Here is a 24848-nt window from a genome sequence, read left to right as displayed (position 1 = left end):
CAGCAGGGGCAGCAGGGGCTCCGTCTCTCTCTCATCACCCCTGAGCTGGGGCTATAAAAAGGTGTTGCATCTGTCCGTGTCCATCACTGCACCAGTGGCGGGTGAGGAGGGCGGGTGGGGGGGTGAGGAGGGCGGGTGGGGGGGGATGAGGAGGGCGGGTGGGGGGGTGAGGAGGGCGGGTGGGGGGGTGAGGAGGGCGGGTGGGGGGGGATGAGGAGGGCGGGTGGGGGGGTGAGGAGGGCGGGTGGGGGGGTGAGGAGGACGGGTGGGGGGGGGTGAGGAGGGCGGGTGGGGGGGTGAGGAGGGCGGGTGGGGGGGGTGAGGAGGGCGGGTGGGGGGGGGTGAGGAGGGCGGGGGGGGTGAGGAGGGTGGGGGGGGTGAGGAGGGTGGGGGGGTGTGACTGGTGGGGAGCTGCGGGTGGGCACTGTTTGGGAAAATGTCTCGGCAAAAATACTTCTCGGGTACCCTCAGCGGCAGGGGCGAGGGGACGATGCACCGCCCGCAGCGCCATCGCCGAATCGCTCGACGATAAAAACTTGATTTTGCGCGTGCGTGTATTCGCAAGCTTGCGTCTTCCCGGTGAGTAATTTACAGCAATTGCCTCCCCCCCCCCACCCTCCTCTGCTGTACTGACTGCACCAGACGTCGGACGGAAACCCGTCCGAGAGTCGCGGTCATCCTCCATCATCGCCGCCTCAGGCCACATCGGCACGCGTCGCGGGACTCTGCCCGCCGCTGATTTGACCGCTGCGGGCTTCGCCTCTCTCGGGCGGGCGGGCGGCGCGAGTTGAGGGCGCCCGCTTGCCGCACTGCGCAGGAGGCGTCCTGCACGCCACACGCCGCCGGGTATTTATAGGGGGAGCCGATGCCGCAGTGACAACGAAAAGCGCGCAAAGTTGTCCCGAAAATCATTCCCGAGACGTTTCGAGTGCTGAAAAGCCGCTCCCCTCGTTGTGTGACCATTGTGGACTCTCCTCGTGCCTTCAGTGAGCGCGATGATAATTCGCCTCAGGGACGCATGCAGGGATTTGCCGCAGATAATGGTGGTGTAGATTAGTAGGTTTTTTTATTCGGTGATGGCATTTATCCCTTGTTGCCACAGCAGCAGTAAAACATCTCTAGTGTTGATCGTGTGAAGTTATTGTTGATCTGCTCTTTTTATGTTTTTTTTTTACATGTTAATCTGTTAATGGATATCTCTCAGGCTATCGGCGAAAAGAAAGTCAGTTGTTTATGACTTGTTTCCGATGAATTATTGATGACCGCGCATAATGAGGCAAGCGCCAGAATAGTTTCAGGTCGTTATGGACAGCAGAGGTCAAGTGCTGGACTGTACTATGCTCCCACGTCAATGTTACCCACATTCACCGTCCCGCACAGACCAGCGTGGTGAAGTATGGCCATATCGTAACGCCCTCACGAATCACAGTGTGGGGAAACCCTCACCCAGCCATGGATTGATGAGGGGGCTTTACGCGTAGAGACATATACTGTACCGCATGACTTATACTGGTAGGGACGAAGTTGTAAACTGAGTGTACCAGCCTGCAATAGATTAATGTGTCCGTCCGTCCGTCCCCTTTCAATACTTTAACGAAGTGAAATATCATGCTGTTGGGGTGTAAAAATAAAATTGCGCAAAATTCCAATGTTCCTACCAGCCCACCCTGCAGGGACCTGTTTTGTACAATCACGTTGTTTGCAATTGCAAGGTGTGGAGGTAATAACTCGTAAGTTACGTGATCGTAAAGTTATGTGCAGACGCAGAACCAGCCCTTATCAAAGGATCAGTTTCTAAATACGTCCGTACTATATGTGTATCTCCATGGGCATACATTCTAGTAATGCATACAGTACATCTTATAAACATTTGTGCATATCTGTAGAGATATGCATCCTCGTATGTTTAGAATGTAACTCTTGACATAGGCTGAAACAGGTGTGGAATCAAACTGTGGCTCATTTATGAGAAAGTTTGACATTCGTCACGAACAATATTCACTATATTTAACGTTTTAAATGTCCAGTGGATAGTGCGCTGCGCCATGAACTCTGTGAACCTGAGCTGGATTCCCAGCCACGGCTACCATCGGTAGCGAGTGATTTATGAACCGATTCTTCACGAACCTCAAGTCACCAGCATGGTAACGTGTGGCTAAACACTCGTCCTTCATCCTGCAGTGGATTCATAGTTCATAGTTCATTTATTTGGTATAGCACTGTGAGCCATTCGGCTCTTGCATCGGGTGCAACCGCAACAAGCAAAAAACATGAACAAGAAAGCATCTTAAAGTGATTTTGTGACTGTGCAAACAGAAAATGCAGGAAAAAAATATCAAAATATTCCTGAAATAGCACCGTACACCAACGCTGTGTGCAAAAATCCCAGTGGGATGCAAGTAAAATAACAACAACAACAACCACAAGACAACTAAGATTAAGGCCATCAGTCTTTACTCCGTACTACAATAAACAAAAACATGGCCAAAATAAAAGCCATGAATGCAATGTAACAGTGATCATAGGGACTGTGACCGAATTTTTAACAATAAACTACATAAATAAATTATAACACCAAAATCTAGAGCCATATTTTAGGCCATTGAAGAAGGGCTGCAATTGTTATTATTATAACCTATGCTTCCATTAAAACAATGTTCTTTTTTTAGCACTTGGATAAAATGTCTTTCAAGTGTACTCAGTCCCATAAAGTACAGAGGCCGCTGGCTATTCAGTTTCATGTATTAGGTTTAGCTCTGTGAGCCATGCGGCTCTTGACTCGGGTGCAACTGCAACAAACAAACAACATGAACAAAGAACATCTTAAAGTGACGACACGCAATAGAAACACTAAAGAAAAGCCAGCAAAATCTTCCAGAAAAAGCGCCGTGTGTCACTGAGCCGTGCACCCCATTCGTTCGACGGGACTGGAGTGGCTCGCCGACACAATGCTGAGTGGGCCTGGGGACCGTGACCGGAATCCACAAAGTCCGCGCGCCGGTCCTTGAAGGTGCCAGCGCGCGCCCGCGTGCTATTCGCGTGGCTGATGGATCGGCTGTGCGTGTGCGAGTCTGTAAACAGCTGATGGCTCGATGCGTCTCGTATCGTCGTCGTCTCGCTATCATCGGCAGCACCCCCGGCAGCACTGTGGATTTTGTAGTTGCCCCCCACCCCCCTTATAAGGGTTCAGTGAATAACCTCTTCACCACTGAACATTGCTTTTGAAAAAAGCAATTCAAATCACGCAACATTGCTTTTGAAAAAAGCAATGTTGCGTGATTTGAATTGTAAGTGGTGGGCTGAAAATTAGTTCTACAAATGTTCTTTAGTTTCCTTCGTTCGTTCTATCACGGCAAACAGAATATGTTTTTAAAAGTTTGGTTGACTATTTTATGTTATTTAAATCCACACCAAATGTATCGGATGTTTACGTTTCGTGCCCGGCCGCTGACAGCCTGAATCTACTTTGTTCTGGCAAATGCCCGATTCCTGTCAAACACGTAGAGTTGTGGTGCGTGCACAGGGCCCGGTGCATCTCGCACACAGACGACGTCTTCACGCGCACGGCTCTTGCTCACGCGCGCCTGTGCCCAGTTGGCCAGGCCTGGCTTGCACGGCTCTTCCCTTCGGCCACAGAATCCTACCTTGAGTCGACGTCAATCGCATCGCATTTATAACGTAAAGGCGCAACCCTGCAATTGCGTGCTCGTGTCACTGCTGGCAGAAGAGCCTCGACTAGAGGGGACTCTCGAGGATACTCGGCCTACTCTTCCACGATGGCCAGTATGTCTGGGAAGAGACGGGAGTCATCCACACTTTACCCCAACTTATGCAACCTGCCGATCTACCAACTGCGGTGGGTCCATTTATAGCGCTGGGTGGACAGAGGTGGGAGGGATTTAAGAAACCTGCACTTTTGTTTTAAGTGCCACGCCAGGGGATTGCACCGGCAATCGGAGACCCCTGGATTGCAAGCCCAGCGTGCTAAACAATAATCCACGGCAGCAGCAGCTGCAATAGCAGCTGCAGCAGCAGCATCCCGTACAATTGCACGTGACCGGTGTTGGTGTTTACACCTCACCCTTTGCCTGTGCTGTAAATACTTTCATGGCTCTGCCGGACATCGCCCCATCTCCTCAACGCCTGGCTTAACTCGTCTTATCGTCTGGAGATTATTAGAGAAACTGATCATTGCCACTTGTTTCCCAGTTGACTATTTCATCAGTGGTTGTTGAAGAATGTTAATATTCATTATTGGTATGCAGACACTTTAAAAATCACAATTGCAAAACACAAGCATACCTATAGAGTCAATAATAATAGTCTTGTCAAACATCGAGTCATATGGCCAGAGATTGGTTTTGTGTTTAGAGGAAACAGCTCACAAACAGAAGGTCGCGAGTTCAAATCCTTCCACAAGGTCAACTCAGTTTCTACTTTCAGTGTAAAAATATATATACCTCTTTGTGGGAAGCTAACAGTGGCTGTCCACTCAATCGGCTGGTCCCTATGTATGTTTGTTGAACTTCTTTAATACATACGTAACCAACCGTGCTCATTCAGACGTGCGGGGGGAAGGACAACAAACTAAACACAAATAGCAACTGTAAATAAATAAGTTTTCAATCTAGATTTAAAAGTGTATCGCTCCAGTGGCTTTCTACTTTTTGAAGGAAGAGCGTTCCAGATGGCCACAGAACCGCACATGACACGGTACCCGTCTTTGTTCCATGGCTAGCCAAAATCCGATGCGAGGATGACCGGAGTTTGTGTGATAGTTTATGTTCCTTGACAAGATCAGCAAGGTAAAAAGGTCCCTGCCATAGGAATGTCGAATTTGCACCTCTGGCTTAAGACCTGAGATGACCGCTCTGTAAATCTCTCTTGAGCAGCAGTAAGTTGAACTTGCCTCCTTTCTTTTGGCTAAATGCTGCAGTGTACGTAAGCCTGTGACCAAGTCTCCCAAGACGCTGCCGATCTCATCAGATCTCAGAAGCCAAGCAGGTTTGGCCACGAAGGTGCCTGGGTGGGCGACCACCACACGCGGCAGGCTTGTCCCCTAGGCAGCTACGCTATGGGCAGCTGAGAGGCCCTGTGGGAAAACCCATTGTCGTACTGCACTTCCATGCTCCCACGTCTACACTTCCCGCCGTCACCAACCTGCACTGACCAGCGCAGTGAAGTACGGTTCAATAACCCCCACGACTATCACGCGGGCGTTGGGAGGCCCTCGTCCAGCAGTGCGTTGGCAACATCGGCTGGTGAGCAGCATTTTGTGAAATGGTGAGATGTAGTTATCCAATGATGCACTGGCCTCACCAATATTAACATGAACTTTCCACTGCTGGTTTGTCCGGCTGTGGAATGGCAAAGGGCCGTACAAATACAGGGCGAGGACATGGTCCTGCAGTCGCGCGTTTGCTGCTCGTTGCAGAGATTTGCGGTTCGATATACACAGCCACCATGGTTAATATTGCCGGTTTATTAGCCATAAAAGACACGCCGTCTGCTTCACAGTGGAATTTAAATATCCCACGACGTTATTCCAAAAAGAGTTGTCCATGTGTGGCGTCAACATGGTCCAAATTTGCAAAAAGAAATGTAAATCACTCGTATATTACTCAATTGCGAAAGGGCCACTTAACAGCATTGCTAACATACTGGCAGGCCAATGGCCACTTGCAGGCGGGGTGCTGCGTTCACCTTGTGCCACACGGGGACAGCTACCCCGTGGGTTTGCCCCTGGGCCAGGCTGCCGCAGGGGTACCTGGCGGTGTATTTGACGCGACGGTGAGATGACCACGACGACGATGATTCTCGTCCAGTACCCTCGGAGGTTCCATCAGTAGCAGAACGCGAGATGCTGTTGCGATGACACAGGCCGCGCCTCAGGGGCTGCGAGTCCCCGCCGGGAGCCGTCGGAGCCGCCCTCTGCGTCTGGGTCTCTGTGGCGCCGCGGAAGAGCTCGCCATGGCTGCAGCGCTCCCGCGCGCCGAGCTCTGCGCCTACACGGGCGTGCTGGGGGCCGCGCTGCTGTGGGCGGCCAGCTGGGTCGCTGCCGTCTCCGAGGGTGCGGCACGAAGGCGCGCGCGCGCACACACCGATACACAGACAAAGATCCCCCATGTAGCTTTCGTGACTGCAATGATTAATCTTCTTTGGTTCTTTCGGTAAAGTCACGTAGAATGAGAATAAAATAATAAATTGATAAAATAAAATAACACAATAATATTCTCACGACGTTTCGGCCACAACACAAGCGGCCTTCATCAGGTGAAGGGGGCGAGACTGTCTGGTAGGACAGCGCTGGAGTGAGAGAGCCACGTTCAGATCACGGCTTTTAAGCTTAGAGTCGCGGCATCTCTTCAGAAAGGTGAGAGACTCGATTAGTTGAGCCTTCTTATCCCGAAGTCTGTTGAATGATCTTAAGGATGTGTGGAATCCCTCCCCGTAGAGGCGGTTAACCGCCTCTACGTGACTTTACCGAAAGAACCAAAGAAGATCCCCCATGTAACCCGTAACAGGCTGTTGGGGCAAGTGCTGTCAGTGAACGCCTATGAAGGCCGGCACAGTGAACCTATACACACGACTACATGCATACACGAGCACGTGTATACACGCACACACACACACATACCTCTGTATTTACACTATGCATGTAGACTAAGACAAGATCTCCTGTATAGATGCACAGAGTGTTGGGGCAAGTGCTATCAGCGAGGAGAGAATATGAAGAATGGCACGTTCCACGAGGGGGTGGGTTGGCCAGCACGACACCCGGCCGCTTTTGAGTTCCCCGTGCTAATGTTTACAGACCGCTCCAGATACTCATTTAAGACTGAGTCGACCTCGGGTAGTTAATCTTGTGAACACCAATCCCAGCCGCACTGCAAGCACAGAGACCAAACTGTTAGCTTGCTAGGATGTGGTTTAATGAGCGGAGGGACGCTGTTGATTTTACGAATTGGATTCGTGTCTCGTCTCAGAACACGGGGGACACTTCAAGGAAGGTCTGCAGGATGGATGGTCCTACTTCGGAAGGAAGAGGGTGGGTATCGCACGGCCGCACAGCCACACACTCAGGTGCCCTTGCGCCGGTGAGTGGGTGAGTGATTGGATGCATGGGCAAGCAGTTTGGTGAGTGGGTGAGTAGGTGCATGGATGGGTGAGTAGATTCGTGGATGGGTGAGTAGGTGCATGGGCAGGCAGTTTGGTGAGTGGGTGAGTAGATGCATGGATGGGTGAGTAGATGCATGGGCGGGTTTTTGGATGATTGGCTGGGGAAATTATTTGGTAGGTGGGTAGATGGGTGAGTGAGGGATTGATTGGGTGCATGAGTGAGTGGGGAGGTAGATGGGAGTGATGGTCGGTTGGGTGGGTGGGTGAATAAGTGAGTGCATCAGTTAAAGTGTAAGTGAGTGGATAGATGAATCACTCACTCACTTAGCATTCGTTCATACATTCAGCTACCCACTCACACCTTTATTTATTGCACTCAATTATAGATGAGTTCGTAGATGGGTGAGTGAGGACGTCGTTGGGTGCATGCGTGAGTGGGGAGGTTGATGGGTGAGTGCATAGGTGAGGAAGTTCGTAAGCGCAAAGGTAAGGGAGTGGGTGAATGAGTGGTGGTGGGTGGGTGATCGAGTACGTTTTTGAGAGAACGAGTGAACCGGCGATCGCCGTGGCCACGAGTGAGCCATGGGAGAGGGAGCGTGGAGGAGCCGTCGCTCGTCACCACCCCGGACGCGCCTGTGTGACGACGACGTCTCCTGTCCCCCGCTAGGACATCGCGGACTTTGAGTGGCTCATGTGGTTCTCCAAGTGGCGGAACTACATTCTGCTCGCCCTGTCGGGACAGGTGCTCTTCGGGAAGTTCGCGTCGCTCCTCTTCCCCGAGGTACCTGGCACCTGCATCAGTCGGCGCACGCGAGGCGTGGGGGGGCATGGGGGCAGGAGTCGGGGGGGGGCAGCAGCTCACGTGTGAAACTATTCAACATGTTAAAAAAGAGCTTTACAGCTCATCCGATTTTTCCAGTATAAATACAGATTCTGATTCTATAAAGCTCCTATAAGATGCTTAGGGTTCGTTTTAATGCCCGAGTTCTCACAACGCCAAGGTTTGGGAGTGGAATAGCCAATGGGAAATTGCTGATTTCCATATGCTGCAATGTACATTTTCCGGGTTGGACCCAGCTGACATTGAGCTCTGAATAAGTCACCAACCGTCGTTGATGGAACGTGGATGGCCTCGTGCCGAGCCAATGTTTATTATGTTTAGTTTGTTGTCCTTCCCCCGCACCTCCCAATAGCACGGTTGGCTACGTGCGGTGCGAAAGAAGTTCAACATAATGAAGAAACAAAAACAATAGGTTTTTATCCTTTTCTGACAATAAAACAGTTCAGTTCAGGTGTTGAGATGTTCAAACACATAATAGATACCTATTGCAAGGCATCAAGTCTGCATTAACCACACACGTACTTGTAGCAACACATGCAAACAGACATGCTCTGATAATATAATATAAGCATTGTCTTCGAAACTGATTAGCCTCCACCGAGACAGCCTTCTTCATGGCCTTGTCTCACCAGTGTTGTCACAAGAACGTGTGGTTCATGCAGACCTGATGCCTTACTAAAGGTATTTATTTGGTGTTTGAACATGGCAAAACCTATTATTCTTGTTTCATCCTTTTGATGCTGCCAAAAAGGGTCCCGTAGACAAAGTTCACCGTCCGTCGGGTGTCCCCGTGCTCCGCAGCGCCGCTCGCTGGTGTATATGGTGTACGGCATGCTGGTGGTCACGGCCACCATGGGCCTGCAGTACGTGCTGCTCGTGGCGTCGCACTGCCTGCTGCTCTACTCCGTGGGACTCGCCAAGCAGCGCTGGCTCTGCTTCCTCGCCGGACTCGCATCGCTCGCCACCTTCAGGGCCGAACCGTTCAACAGCTGGCAGGTGCCACGGGGTGGGGGGGGGGGAGATGTTAACTAGCTCGCCCGCTATAGAGTAGTAAGTCGTGGGTTCGATCCAGACCCTGACGCTTGTATACCTGGAGTTTGCATGTCTCTCTGTCTCTCTCTCCACGGTCGCGTGGATTGTTCTCCAGGTCCTCCGGTTTCCCATCCACATTTAGAATCAACATGTATTTCGCTATTATAAATGTCCATATGATGAGTCACTTAATTAGGATATAATTTGTGGGCAGGTCGCTTCTGAAAAATAGATATATAGCTCAGCGGGCTTTATCTGGTAAAATACAACTTTTTTTAATAGTTCAGTTCGAATGGGTAGGATTGCTCAAAAGGGACTTTAAGTGTCTAGAGAATTACAGATTTCACAGGGCAGCTATTTAAAATAATAGGACGGTCGTCGGGAGACCAGGAGGTTTAACGTTTTAGGATTATTTTGTGGAACCAGGTAAGAACTCAAGAGAAGAAGATAGGTCTCGTTTGCAAGGCTGGCCTGTTTCAAAATAATTACCAAAGCAAATAACAATGCAAATTAAAACGATTAAACAAATAACAATCAGAGCCAAACAATCAAATAGCAATCAGAGCATAAACAATAAAAAAATAAATCAGTGGCAACTCTGGGGATGGAGTTTGTTCAGGCGTACACAAATCTAGCCCCCCATGGCCGCATTTGAGACATGCATGTCTCGTGAAGCTGTGACACCTTGTACAAGAGGATTACACGCATCGAATATCAATCCACTTGAGATAAACAATATTTTAACAACCATTAATGTGAGAGGGTAAAAGTGAGATCGTGTATATTAATGATGGAAAATGCCACTTTCCCGGTGATTTAAAGAAATCGTCACAATTCAGAATCATGGTTCAACTCAAGAATCCATTGATTGACATTGTGGTGAATGGGCCGCAGGGGTGACGTGAAACCATCACGTAACGCCGTGCTTATCAAAACGCGCCTCTTCGTACACGCAATATTAGATTATGTAATGAACATTAATGAGTCGATGCATCGTTCCACCCATATCACACATCAGCTGTGTAACCGTGAACTTAATATAGGAAACCACAGCTCAAGCTGCCAGGCCGAGGGGGGGCTGAGCCCCCTCCTGAAGACTCGGTTCCACCTCCTAAATACAACGATCCTCCTTCGCCAACCGCGGGGGTTACTCTCCTGAAAACCGACGTAGTTGGAACCCCCCCCCCAATTTCGAAGGCCGTATGGGAAACATGGGGGTCAGGGCAACCGTCGCCACGGTCAGTCGTCAAGGCCTAACCAGGTTGCCTGTTCCTTCACTCAACGCAAATAAAATAAACAGTAACAAAATAAAATTTCAAATGGCATAATCAATCAAAACAAAATAATGTTATTTACCTTTCACACTGAGGGTTGAAGTTGACGAGGTAACGTGGTAGGTGGTTGTTCGAGGCACGAGGCGCTCTGCCCACTCTCTACCTCCACCTGGTGGTGGGAAGAGAGGGGTGGCGGGGGCTGGAGACGAGACGATGCATGGAGGGGACTCTGCTTTGTGGGAGATTCTGAATGACAAGTGGCAGAGGTCGCCGTGTTAAACCGCGGATATGCCAAACTCCATACCGCGGTTAGCAAATTGCTATGCCGAAGGAAAGACGTGGATACTTAAATACCGTGGATGCGAAACACAGGGTTGGTGAGGGATTGCTGTACTGAAAGTCAAAATGTTTGTACAATATTTCCTCGATACACATCGGGTGAGAGCATGCACAACCAGCAAGAGCGGTCCGTATCATTACTCTATTCAGCGGTTGGCTTTTGTTTAAATTGGTTTAATTCTATTTAACACGTAGGCTTTCGCGACCAATATTATTCGTAATAAAGGTTTTTGGGTTAGATCGCGTAAGTATAAACGACACATTTATACGTACGCGATCAAACCCAGAAACCTTTATTATGAATAGGTTTAATTCTGCCGTGATCGCCATCCACCCTGGCTATGATTGAGAGCTTTTGCCCATGCCTTCCGGATCTCTCTCCACCCCTGTCTTTGATGCGTGGCGCAGAACGGCTTCGTGTCGGGCGACTTCCAGCTGCAGGACGTCCTCTTTGCGGGCGGCTCGGCCTTCACCATTGTGCGCTGCCTGAGCTTCGCGCTCGACAACTGTGATTACAAGGACGGCAGCTACTCCTTCCTCGACCTGCTCAAGTACAACTTCTACCTGCCCTTCTTCTTCTTCGGGCCCGTCATGGTCTACGACAAGTTCCACGAGCAGGTGACCGCGCCCTGACATCTGCCGCACGCCGAGGCCTCCTGCAGTGGCCGTGTGGCTCAGAGGTGGCACTGCTCGGATCTTGCGATCGAATCCAGCTTTCAGCCGCCTGTGATTTAAAACCAGGTACTCAGGTGCAGTGAGTTAAATATTTTAGCCCTGTCACCATCAACTGCACATGTACATTTGTCTTGTTAAATGTGGTTTTGCACTCTATACGGATATTAAATAATATAGGTTTGAATGTTGTGCCGTGAATGTATCACTCCATAACAGATCGAGTTGAAAAGTGCTACCCACCAGTGTGGTGCACCAGAGGTCACTTTGAGGGATCTAGGAGGGAGTTTGTGATATTCGCTTCCATGGGCCGTTCTCTAACACTCATCTTGGCAAACAGTCACTCGTTTAATTAGTTTGCAGCCCTTTGTCAATCCACTGCTGTGTAGAAGTCGACCCATGCCATGGGTGTTTTTTTACCATTCTTTGCCACGCTGGTCATTACGCGTTGGTGAACGGTGCGCACAGGATGCATTCATTAATCGACTGCAGTTTCATTGAATCCTGTGTTAGTATCAATTCCCACCGATGGTTTGTGCCCACGAGGGCATTGCTGCGGTCGGAGGGAATGAGCACTGATCCTACGCGGGTCCCACGGGCAGGTAAACGACTCTTCGCTGGCGCGCAAGGAGCACGAGCTGTGGGGGATCAACATGGGCGTATGCGGACACCTCCTGGTCGTGCTGCTGGTGGACATTCTCTTCCACTTCCTCTACATCGTCACCATCCCTGCCGACCTCTCCCTGCTGGAGGACACCTCCGACTGGGGCCTCGGTACGGCGGTGAAGCACCCTCCCCCCCCCCCCCTCCCTGCAGACCACGCGGGCAGCAGGAGAGAAGGAGCGATCCTTTAAATAGGATCGCAATTATTAATAACGATGGAATTGCAGTGACACAATGGTGCTTTCCTTTAAATGATTTAAATCATAACTAAACAGAGTCCATTAGAGTGTCTTCTCATTGAAGGAGGCCTATCTGAAATGAAATGCACTCGGGGCTTCCCCCGCGTGTGGGTTTCCCACAAGCCCCGTGTGGGTTATTTACATTCTCGTTGCACCGATCGAAACAAAACGCCGCCACAGTTGTCAGTAATCAGCAGCAGCAGCTGTCTATCCAATGCTGGATGAAGAACTCCCCATGCTGGCGCCATCCCTCGTGATTCAGTGCGGCTGCCGTCCATCTCACTCCTGCACATGAATTGATCTCATCGCTTGACCTCCTCGGTGTACATCCACACGGACACATTTATCTGTTTGGACCGCCATTCTGTCCACCAGTTTTGCACATCGGCCATCACCCCATCTAGCAATGGGCCCTGCCCAATCGCACTTATTATTGTGCATTGTCAAAATGATGTCACGACCTGCGTCTTCCCCCTGATCGACGTCTTCCTTTTTCTGTCCCCGTTTCATTGCAAGCATGGATCCAGTCACAGTGCTGACGGCTAAATTCCGCCCTCTTGCTGCGAGCCGATGACCGAGTCATGTGCGGTGGGGGTTTTGTTTTTTGTTTCCATCTGTCGTTCAAAGCGTTCCTGGCGTACGCAAACCTGGTGTACGACTGGGTGAAGGCTGCTATGCTGTTCGGCGTGGTGTGCACCGTCGCCCGCCTGGACCACTTCGACCCCCCCAAGCGTCCCAAGTGTATCACCATGCTCTACGTCTTCGCTGACACGTGCGATACACTGCGCGCACACACGCACACACACAACACAAGGTCCCCCGTATAGCCTTTAACAGACTGTTGGGGCAAGTGATGTTAGCGAGTACCTATGAAGGCCGGCACGGCACACAAAGCGGTGGGTGGTCAGCACCACGCCCGGCCGCCCTTGTCTCCCCAGTGGCGATGTTTACACACTGCACCAGGTCCTCATTTGAGGCTGAGTCGACCTAGGGGAGGCCCAAGACCACGTCAGATAATCGTCACTGCACACACGTGTACATACACATATGCATGTACACACTCTCACACCTATACACATACAAACATGTGTGCAAATACTTGTACACGTTCACACACTAATAGACACATTCAAACAAATGCATGCCTACACACTCACCAGCATACAACTCAAATTAAATGACGCATTCACAAGAGCCAGAGATCCCCATAGAGGCCAAGCAGGCTGTTGGGTCAAGTGCTCTTCGCAAACGCCTCTTTAGGGCCAACGTGGTACACGAGGGGGTAGCGTGGCCGGAACTTTGCTCGGCCGCCTTTTTCCTCCCCAGTAAATGTCGTATTATGAATGTAGCCAACCGTGCCAATCGGAGGTGCGGGCAAAAGACAACAAACTAAACACAAAAAGCAATGTTGACACCGCCACATCAGGTGTGAATTAGCTTTGAGGCCGAGTTGACCTAGGGGAGGCCCAGAGCATAACTATGGCGGGGGCAACCTTGTAGTGATGTGCGCTGCCACTCGACCCGCACGAGTAGCGGGTGCCACGCGTGACGAGCGGTGTGAGAGGTGTCGGGAGGATCAGCTGTGAAAACGCGCGCAGGCACGCTCGAGGTCGCAGCATGTGGGCGCCGCATGTTGCTTCTTAAAAAAAGCGAATCGATAAACGTCGCTCCCTCAGCAGCAGAGGCATAATTATTAGACTACCTACTCTCCTTACACTTCGTGATTTATGGGGTAACAATCTTTAAACACTACTGTTTATTTAAAATATTTAAATTAATCACAATCCTCATTTGTGTTGCAGTCATTTTGACAGAGGAATCAACGACTTTCTTTGCAAGTAAGTACCATTGTTATTATTGTTGTGGATGACAGATGGAGTAGGATTTATGTGCCTAGTAAATTACGGTACCTATTTTTGCACATGTTTTGTAAATCATCCATATAAGGTCAAAGTGAGAGTCAAACTTGGCAAGGAGCTGCAGTAATTACATCCAAAAAGCAGTTATTGACTGAATAAAATAATTAATTGGCACCTTTCCATTTGCCCGATAGCCATTACAAGACGCATATCACGTAAAGTGCCTGTGACCAAATAATGTGGGACGTGCCCGGTCTCATCAGATCTTGAGAGTTTCAATCGGTTACCGCCATGCATAAGACAATCGGTGTTGTCGACTGGTACGGGACTGCATTGTTACCAGAGGGCAGTGCAGCAAAGATATTGGCACTCGAAATGCATTGCGACAGAAGGATACTGCTGCATGTGAGCTGAACCCAAAGAGGAACGAACGTAGAAGTAAGAAAACGGTTGCGCAGAGAAGAAGACGACCTGATGATGCAGGCAGTGATGAGAAGGAAACTGGCACTATTTGGACACATGTAGGATAGATATATATATGTAGGATGGACATATGTAGGATGGACAACAACAGGAATATTAAAAGTGTGTTTGGAAAAATGTAAGGAACCGGAAAAAAAGAAAGACCTGACAAAGGATGGCTTGATGACAGAAGAGATTGGTGCCAGAAAGATGTACACTACTTGAGCATATTGGCACAAGACAGAGGAAAGTGGAAACAAATTAGGGAATGTGCAGTGGACACCTACGGGCTGTCTGCCCAAGGATTGTGTTGATGATCATGATTGTGCTCCAACGTCTATGCTGAGGCACGATCAAATAATCTCCACGACCCGTGTGGTATGGGGAGGCCGTCGTCTCGCTTTGGATTGGCACAAGGGTTCGACGTGTGGGCAATCACACGAAGTTTAGGTCCCTCTGGAAATGATGGATCCCAGGATAAGCATGTGCTCGCCTTGTTGCACAGGTTTGTGGTTCAGGATCAGCGGCCACCCTGGTTAATACAGTGGGCGTATGAACCGTAAACAAGCACCGTCCGCTTCACAATGGACGTTAAATATCCCGTGACGTTATTTGGAAAATAGTAGGCCATAGTGTGCCAGCGTCATGATCCAAATTTGGTAAAATAATACATTACTGTACTCATAAATTACTGAATTGAATGTAAAAAACACACACAGTCGTACGCCCACCTACTGATAGACTAAAGCCTATTTTCAGTCCGGTGCTGTGTATATCACGTGTCACACAGGGACAGCTGACACTGGCTTGACTGCAGCAGTGCATTGGAATGGTTGAGATGAGTTGCTGAGGCATTAAAACAAGTTTCCTCTCTCTAAACGTACAGTGAGGGAAAAAAAGTATTTGATCCCCCGCTGATTTTGTACGTTTGCCCACTGACAAAGAAATGATCAGTCTATAATTTTAATGGTAGGTTTATTTGAACAGTGAGAGACAGAATAACAACAAAAAAATCCAGAAAAACGCATGTCAAAAATGTTATAAATTTATTTGCATTTTAATGAGGGAAATAAGTATTTGACCCCTCTGAAAAACATGACTTAGTACTTGGTGGCAAACCCCTTGTTGGCAATCACAGAGGTCAGACGTTTCTTGTAGTTGGCCACCAGGTTTGCACACATCTCAGGAGGGATTTTGTCCCACTCCTCTTTGCAGATCTTCTCCAAGTCATTAAGGTTTCGAGGCTGACGTTTGGCAACTCGAACCTTCAGCTCCATCCACATATTTTCTATGGGATTAAGGTCTGGAGACTGGCTAGGCCACTCCAGGACCTTAATGTGCTTCTTCTTGAGCCACTCCTTTGTTGCTTTGGCCATGTGTTTTGGGTCATTGTCATGCTGGAATACCCATCCACAACCCATTTTCCATGCCCTGGCTGAGGGAAGGAGGTTCTCACCTAAGAATTGACGGTACATGGCCCCGTCCATCGTCCCTTTGATGCGGTGAAGTTGTCCTGTTCCCTTAGCAGAAAAACACCCCCAAAGCATGTTTCCACCTCCATGTTTGACGGTGGGGATGGTGTTCTTGAGGTCATAGGCAGAATTCCTCCTCCTCCTCCTCCAAACACGGCGAGTTGAGTTGATGCCAAAGAGCTCCATTTTGGTCTCATCTGACAACACTTTCACCCAGTTGTCCTCTGAATCATTCAGATGTTCATTGGCAAACTTCAGACGGGCATGTATATGTGCTTTCTTGAGCAGGGGGACCTTGCGGGCGCTGCAGGATTTCAGTCCTTCACGGCATAGTGTTACCAATTATTTTCTTGGTGACTATGGTCCCAGCTGCCTTGAGATCATTGACAAGATCCTCCCGTGTAGTTATGGGCTGATTCCTCACCGTTCTCATTATCATTGCAACTCCACGAGGTGAGATCTTGCATGGAGCCCCAGGCCGAGGGAAATTTACAGTTCTTTTGTGTTTCTTCCATTTGCGAATAATCGCACCAACTGTTGTCACCTTCTCACCAAGCTGCTTGGCAATGGTCTTGTAGCCCATTCCAGCCTTGTGTAGGTCTACAATCATGTCCCTGACATCCTTGGAGAGCTGTCTGGTCTTGGCCATGGTGGAGAGTTTGAAATCTGATTGATTGATTGCTTCTGTGGACAGGTGTCTTTTATACAGGTAACAAGCTGAGATTAGGAGCACTCCCTTTAAGAGTGTGCTCCTAATCTCAGCTCGTTACCTATATAAAAGACACCTGGGAGCCAGAAATCTTTCTGATTGAGAGGGGGTCAAATACTTATTTCCCTCATTAAAATGCAAATCAATTTATAACATTTTTGACATGCGTTTTTCTGGATTTTGTTGTTGTTATTCTGTCTCTCACTGTTCAAATAAACCTACCATTAAAATTATAGACTGATCATTTCTTTGTCAGCGGGCAAACGTACAAAATCAGCAGGGGATCAAATACTTTTTTCCCTCACTGTAAATCCTTATTCTCAATCCTGCGCTTCCCCAGATACATCTACGACCGCTACGGAGTCAACCACGACAACATCCTGAGGGAGCTGCTCGGCACGGTGGCGACGTTTGCCTTTGCCACGCTGTGGCTGGGCCCGTGCGACGTTGTCTACCTGTGGTCCTTCCTCAACTGCCTGGGCCTCAACCTGGAGCTGTGGGTGCAGAAGCTGTTTGCGCTGCCTGCCCTCACCCAAATCGAGGTAATTGCCCTCGAACAATGTTCACGTGATTCATAATTGATGTTTTTGTTTGTCCACGTAATGATCTTGGCTAGTTGTTGTGGCATAACCCTGCACCAACCGACAAAGCTAAATAAAATTGACATGTGCACAAGCGATTAACACACCAGGTATTATTGTTTAAGCTCACCGGTGAGTTGAAGAACAGTTCACAGAAGCAAACCTAGTGATTAGATCACGCTTCACTTGCAAATGTGTCAAATACCTTTAGGTGAAAAACTAGGAAGTCAGAATTACCTCCTGGAGCTGTGGGTGCAGGAAGTGAGAATTGTTTTCCTTGTTTCTAAAGATCTTTCATGATATCGGGTGGTGGAGGGTTACACAACAAAAAAGTGGCCAGTTCATTTGAGGCCTAACCCAACACTCGGTAATGAATTGCAATTGATTTTACCTGATCATATACATGGCCAAGGCTTCGAAAACCCTTCCCGTTAAGTGTTAATGTAGACGGAATTTTTAAAAAAATCAGTGAGAGTCATAGTCTCGTCGACATCAACCTGTGGAATATTTATGTGTACACCCGCGCGTGTGTTCGTGCGTTCCCATGTGGCTGCGCTCCCCAGGGCAAGCAGCTCACGCCGGAGTGGTCTCGCCGTGTGCGTGCCATTTTTGGGGCGGCCAACTACTGGACCATCATCCTGTACAACGTGCTGGCTCTCAACAGCACGGACTTTGCTGAACTCGTCTCCTGCCGCATCCTGCTCTACGGTCAGAGTCTACGCACTGGCGCACCGCAGCATCACAGCACCTGCACAACATTTCCCCACCACTCTGCATCTCTGACAGGGAACTGAATAAATTCATGCGCAATTTGAATACTTACACAGAATCACGTTTGACGCAACTACGTCGTTCTGGTTGTACTGTATAGCGACCCGACGTGTAATCGGGTTGTACCGCGTGTTGTAAAGTGTGATGCCCAACATTTTGCTCGACGTTCTGGTGGCTTCTTCAAGTTCCGATAAAATTCCCGAAAAAGATCCCAGCAGGTGGTGAGAAACGTCGGACATCATACCCAGACAATACACATTACAACCCGAAAACACATCCGATTAAAACAAAATTAAAGGGTGGAGTGGCCACAAAATTCCCGTATATGCCCGTATTCATTTCCCCTTGCGCTAAGCGCTGTCACATACTTCCTTGCTTGCACTCGGCGTTGACCACCACAACCACATTTATTCTGTGAGCCATACTCTGTGCATTGGTATCCTATTGCACTTACAGCCTTGCAGGGTTATGTTATATAACTAAACTCAGATTAAATGAAGAATGTAGGCATGATGCACAAAACCTTCTACTGTAGGTGTCTATGGCGGGAGAGAGGGCATGGTAGGTGAGATAGTTGCCCTAGGCCTCCGATATGGAAGGGCCTCAGATCTGAGGGGGCCTCATCTTGCATTCTGCCCCAGGCTTCCATAAACCTTTCCGCGGCCTTATAAGCAGCGTCAGAGGTCTCATGTGACGAATCTCCATCCATCCATTCATCAATGACAAAGGCCTGTTGATGCTGTTTTGTAGGTTTTCCCTTCACCACCATCATGGTGTGGTTCATCACATACTGTGGAGTACAGCTAGTCATGGAGAAGGACCGTCTGGACGCTGTGAAGGAGAAGACTGAGTGAGGTGCCCCCATGTTTGGAAGATGCCGTACCATTGTACGGAGTTCGTCAGGCAAGACTGACGTTCAGCTTTTAAATCCCAATTTATGTTGCCGACAATATACTGTCATGAAACCACACGTAGCATTTTATTTTAATTACTCCACAATTCTATCAACAAAATATTCCTTGAAAAATGCAATTTCTAATGTCATGCCCCATGTCAAGTATAATTTTAATCTATTACCAAACTGTATGGTTAAACTCATTATTTAAAGTGGAAAATTTTACAATATTTAATCAATTAAATTATACCTTGCGAGTTGAGTTGTGGATTATCGCCAACTGTGGTTACTTTGTCCATGTTTATGAACATTAATAACACTCAGCAATGCACTGTGAAGCATTTGTGTGGCCATTACCTGCCGAACGTACCTGTGCCACTGTGTAATTAAACATTTGTAACTGTGTAGCTGTGTAACGCATTGCCATGCTCACAATTCTTTACTGGGGCATGTGAAGCTATGAGAGATGAGAGTGAGGGGCTGGGGTGAGTGGCGAGTGGTGTGGGATGTTGCATTTAATTGCGTGTGACCACTGTCCACCATGTACACAACATATATGCAAATTATATGGTAAAAGTGAACTCTGGCTAATGGAGAGAGGAAAACTGTTCAATATGACAGTACAAATTATTTTAAAAAATTAGATGGTGAAAACAAGACAAAGAAATAATGTATTGTGACCATTTAAGTTCATACAATGACTGCGAGGTGACTAGTTACATGTCTACGCATGAAACCGCGTGTCCAATTTATCCCTGAAGTCAAACCGACCCCACTCAAGCTGCACCGCTTGGTGACAAACCAACAGTGGTTATTTCTACTCGGCAATTCCCAGACAATGTGGAATTTCTAAAACTGCCTCCGGATTGCCAATAGATTTGAGCACCATAAGCAAAAATCTAAGCATGGCGACACTTTGATTTTACAATATTATCTTTACACTTCCAATATTGCTTAATTCACAGTCTCCTTTTTCCATTAGCATTCTGTAATGGACCCCCCCCCCCCCCCCTGGTCAGTTCTGCACGACTTTTGCATTTGCCCCAGATTTTGCACAGCCTTCGTGAGGCCCCAAGGACGGTTCTCACGTGACATTTACTCGGACGCAATTTGCAGCTCTACAAGGCGTCTTGCCACCTCCTCCCTCCAGATTATACCAGCAGCAGAAAGCATTTATGAATACATGTAAATTAAATACTTAGCACGCCACGGAGGTCTGCTAAATGTGGAATAGATCTCTTGTATTCCACATGGAAGCAGAGACGTAAAAGGAAAATCCCCAAGGTACATTAGCTCTTTAATCTTTGACAGGATATTATCATGTAGTGTAAACATAAGTAAATACTCAAGGCATGGAGTGCGATGTGATGGTGTGCAGCCGAATGGCCTTGCAGTGATTATTTTTGGACAATTAACCCAATCAACCATACTGCTCATGGATGCTGTGGGAATTAATACGGATAAATGCAATGTCTTATCTGAGTAAATATATGGAATGCAATATAGCACAGTTCACTCACTTCGTGGAAGATATGATGAGGGTATTACTTAGTGGTTCGTTCCCCCCCCCCCCATTTTAGTGGAACTAATCAACCAACAACCAAATGTATCTTCTCAACGTACGTGGAAGCAAGTGTTAACCTGGATTCATCCAGAAGTGGAAAAATGAACGTACTGGCGAGACAAGAGCATGAGTGGTGTTACAATTGGTGGCTCTCTTTATATAGTATTTGACTTTGTGAAGGATAAAAAAATACTGTACCGTACACACAACAGTCTCCTATACCAAAATGTGTACAGTTTAGAAAATGCATTTGCATATAAAATACTATAGATATTTTTACACAGCACAGAGAATGTATAAAGTACACTCAAAATCATGGGAGGTGGTGGTGGGGTAAAGTGTCTGCATGATGGTAAAATGTTTTGCACTGTCTGCATTTTGTGTTTATATTTACAAAAATCTGCATTACACTTCTGTATAGTGTAATGTACATGGAAAGTAGGTCCTGCTGCATATTTATGTGATAACAGTTTCTATTGAATAATGGAGAGGCAATTGAAGAGACGAAAATGAAAAAGGGGCCGAGATTTAAATAGGTCAGCAACAGATGCAGTGGTCGATCTTACAGCTGGGAGATTTTGCAGCTGGCATATTGGTCAAGCAGATAATATTGTTTCGCAGGCCATTACAATATTGGCTATCATTATCGTGAATTAACTGAAGTCTGCCACACTTACATGTTTTGCCTCCGATTAGCATGGTTGGCTATGTACGGCGCGAAAAAAGTTCAACATGCATACAGTGTCCTGCACACCGGGAAGGAGACCGGCACTCTCCAAAGTTTAAATTGATTTCACGGTGTAGAATTTGACAACTAACGCTAAGCTTTTAAGTCATAGCTGGCATTGAAAACCGAAGGCCAAATCCACAGCGTGTTGAATGTTACAGATATGAAATGACATCTGTAGAATTTAAGATTATTTTGGAATAAAGGCTAAATGGTGACATGTAATAACACGAAATCCGGTTTGAGTCGTAGGAAAATGAAACTTAATGGAGAATTATATGAATCACCAGGAGAGTAGCTGCAAGGAGAGTGCATTCAGCCAGGTGGATCAGTGTCAGAGAAAGTGGCTCGCAACTGCAAGGTTGCGAGTTCAAATCCTGGTTGGGGGTTGACTCAGCCCATCATCCCTCTGGGGTCAATCAAATGAGTGCCCCTCCATGTGGGGAAGTCAACAGCGGTTGTCTCTTTGGAGAGACCCACCTTGCCATAGGAATGAAGAATTCCCACCACGAACTGAAGGCTATAAACAGATGAACATGGTCTCATTTCTGAATTGAGCAGAAAATCGCTATTTTGACTTTCACCCAGTTGACCTGTTGCCCCAGTAAAATAAGCCATGTTTCTCACATGAAAGGAACTTGTTTCTGCATGTCCGTGTGCAACCCCTGATGTGGTAAACACATCCCTGCTACGGCGGGATTCTCAAGTGGGGGTTAATGAACTGCTTGGAGGGACACAATCACCGTGGCAGTCGTTACACTATCGGGGCTATGAAAAGTTAAACATTCAAACAAATTTGTGTTCATATATATTTTTGCAAATAGATTCCTGGGTTGTGCCCTGTACTGCTTAGCTCAGGTTTAAGGCTTTATTGAATGAAACAAACACATTTAATGTCACGGTCAGGTGTGCCATAAGTGCCCCTGTGACGTCACTTTAATTCCATTACAGTATTTACATTTAGTGTCACGTTGCAATGACGTCACTAGAGCACTTAGATTGACTTTAAAGCTTTTTTTCTGATTATTGTGTTCTGGTATGAAGGACCATTGCCCGAAACGTCGCCATTTTCCTTTTAGGATAGTGTTGCTGACGAATGTAATGTATTCTTTTAACTGGAGCTTTTCAAATGCTGAGCTCAGGAAAATATTCCATGAGAAAATAAATCTTGGTTATGAGCAACAATGTCGCTGAAAATCTTCACCATTTCATTCGACTTAATTTAATCACCCCTGAGGGTAAAAACTCGGTTTTGGCGGGAAAGTGAACACTTTTTTTGTAACCAGGACCTCAACGGTTCACGGCGCGCGCCGCCGTCGTGTTCAAACGTCGCGCTGCGATTGGTCCGCGGCGGTGCGTCGTCACGCGCTCTCCGCCGTACGCTCGCATATAAAAGGGTGCAGCCACGAACGCACGTGGAGCCTCGCGTAGCTCAGTGGGGCGACGTGTACGTGTTTTGCAATGTTCACGACAGCAAAAAATATCACAATGCCACGAACATAAGGTGCAAGGTGTTTTGTTTCAACACGTCCCAAATGCCTATGAAATAAACGATGAAACCATCCACCATATACGCTCATAGAAAAATTGTGCATCGATATCGTTTCCACTACCCCCCTCCCGCCCACCCCGCGCGTTGGCTCCCGGGTCCCTGGCGCTGGAGGCGGCAGCGCGGCGCGGTGATCTCGGCGGCGAGCGGGGGCGCACATGCGCGCGCGGGGTGACACGGGACGGGCCAGCCCAGCCAGGCAGGCGGCCCCAGCCTCAGCCATCCCGGTGAGCCCGCCCGATAGAAACGCCCGCCCGCGCTCCCCTCCCGTCCGCTCTCCCGCCCGCCCGCTCGCCCGTCCGCCCGCTCGCGCGCACACCCTGCCCGCTCGCCCGCCTGCGCGTCCGCCCGTGCAGCCATCGCTTCGTACGCATCGGATCTCGGTAAATTGGAAATGAGAAGGCGGAGGAGAGAGTGGAGGCGAACGTCGCTTTAACGTTGTTGCGCGTGTATTTTTTTACAACGCAGCCGCGCCAATTGTTTTACAGTTCCGCGTCGTTAAATGCGATTCGCACATCAGAGTAGAATGGTCGTCGACGGTGCGGCTTTGAGAAGAAATGCCCGTGAGTTTGTCGTTAATATTATCGCCGTAATTTAATTTTAATTGGAGCGAGGCGCGGCCTGGTGCAGCGCGGGAGCCTCGGTGTTTCCTGTCCGCCATTCCGCCTCCAGCGACCTTCGGGGCCGCGGCGGCGAGCTCCCCCACATCTCTCGCTCGTCTCTATCCCTTCCCTTCTCACAACATCCCGGCACCGATTATATACACCGAATGCATAGGAAATATACGACAAATACAGTGACTGAAACATCAGCGGGACACGTCGTGATCGTTGAGCGCGTTTGTTGTCTCGGCGGTACACGCAGCAGAGCGGTGCGGGAAATGGAGGCGGCGGCGGCGGAGGGGACGCGGCCCCGGGCTTCGGGGCGGCCGCCAACACCGCCTCCGCCTCGCTCTCTCGCACGTTTATACCGCGACTGCCACGGTCGTACGCGTGTCTCTGTGTGTGTGTTGTACGTCGTGGTGATGGTGGGTGTTGTTGTTGTTGGAGCGAAGGCTTTTGTCGCGAGTGCGCAGCCGAGAGCTTTGGCCCCGGCGGAGCGAGCCGCGGTCTCCTTTGGGCGACGGCGGCCGCTTCCTCTCCCCCCCCCCGTCTCGCTTCGGCTCTTGTTTATCCGTCCATCTTTGCCCGTGTCTATAATAATATAGCATCAATAGTCTATACCGTACGTGTGTTAATTGTGCATTGTCCATCGTCGTGGCTTTGAGCGAGGCTCGGTGTCGATGCGAGTGCGTGGAGAGAGGCTTGTTGTCCGATGGAGTCTTCTCCCCGGGCTCGCGTCCCACTCGACCGCCTCCATCTCGCAGATTCTTTTTTTTGCTTTCGTCGAAATGCATAACGTGCGTGTACATAGTAACACTGGGTGCATATATATTATCGCACACACACGTAACACATGTGTGCGTAGGATATAGGCTGGTGTTAGTGTTTAAACAAGGCTGGCTTTATTCGCGAGTGTTGGAAACATTTACACGGGGAGGGGTCATCTCCGCTTAGCCGAGCGCCGCGGCAGTAGCGGGCGCCTCCTGTGCCACGCTACATCGCACGTTTTTGCGTCTTGTGTTTACCTATGTGAATGCATACTATATGTGTGTAATAAACACTGGTCTGTGTGTGTGTATATACACGAGGCTATGGTTTAATCGCGAATGCGCGCAAGCAGCCATTTGGCCGGCGTGGCGAGGTCTCCCGCGGCCTCCTGGGTCCCGCTCCCCTCTGGCCGCTGTCTTTGTCTTGTTTTTCTTGCATTTTTTGTCCGGCCCCGTTTCATTTCCTTCAAAATTTGCTCACACGGCCATTGATTTGTTGTGTCCAAAAGTCTTTCGCTCACTTTTAATCGGTCGCTACTTTTTTAAATATATATTTGTAAGCGTTCGCTTAATCGATTACCCTGCGTTATAATGGTCTGCGTGCGCACGTGTTTACGCGTTGTGTTCAGAATGGTTTCAAACTCCAGATTAAAGTAACTCAATAGTTTAGTGTTGTATCTCGACGTTTTGATGTAATATTTTCAAATGATG

The 24848-nt window shown here is 48.6% G+C and overlaps 2 protein-coding genes across 5 annotated transcripts in view; both read left to right on the top strand.

The window, feature by feature from the left end:
• Window positions 1–399: 399 nt before the first annotated feature.
• HHATL (hedgehog acyltransferase like) lies at window positions 400–19344 on the top strand. The gene is made up of 12 exons (XM_032965769.2): window positions 400–579; window positions 5881–6070; window positions 6987–7048; window positions 7787–7900; window positions 8762–8956; window positions 11014–11223; window positions 11880–12051; window positions 12807–12951; window positions 13982–14017; window positions 17022–17223; window positions 17826–17970; window positions 18784–19344. The coding sequence occupies exons 2-12, from the start codon at window positions 5971–5973 to the stop codon at window positions 18885–18887; spliced, it is 1485 nt and encodes a 494-aa protein (XP_032821660.1). The 5' UTR covers window positions 400–579; window positions 5881–5970; the 3' UTR covers window positions 18888–19344.
• Window positions 19345–22653: 3309 nt separating this feature from the next.
• LOC116948737 (nucleolar transcription factor 1-like) overlaps window positions 22654–24848 on the top strand; it is a 33175-nt gene continuing 30980 nt past the window's right edge. The window contains exon 1 of one of the 4 annotated variants that reach the window (XM_032965766.2): window positions 22654–22995. Coding sequence is in view for 2 of the 4 variants with exons in the window: in XM_032965764.2 (XP_032821655.1) it covers window positions 23538–23751 (214 nt within the window). In the remaining 2 variants the exon portion in view is untranslated. Of the gene's footprint in view, window positions 22996–23022; window positions 23152–23171; window positions 23332–23429; window positions 23752–24848 lie in introns of those variants that run through there. The other 3 variants (XM_032965767.2, XM_032965765.2, XM_032965764.2) reach the window with 3 other exon arrangements.

Source organism: Petromyzon marinus, chromosome 34 (assembly GCF_048934315.1).
Source record: "Petromyzon marinus isolate PM22_M1 ecotype Great Lakes invasive population chromosome 34, UKy_Petmar_22M1.pri1.0, whole genome shotgun sequence".
NCBI classification, from domain to species: domain Eukaryota; kingdom Metazoa; phylum Chordata; class Hyperoartia; order Petromyzontiformes; family Petromyzontidae; genus Petromyzon; species Petromyzon marinus.
This window is presented reverse-complemented; position numbering and strand designations above follow the sequence as displayed.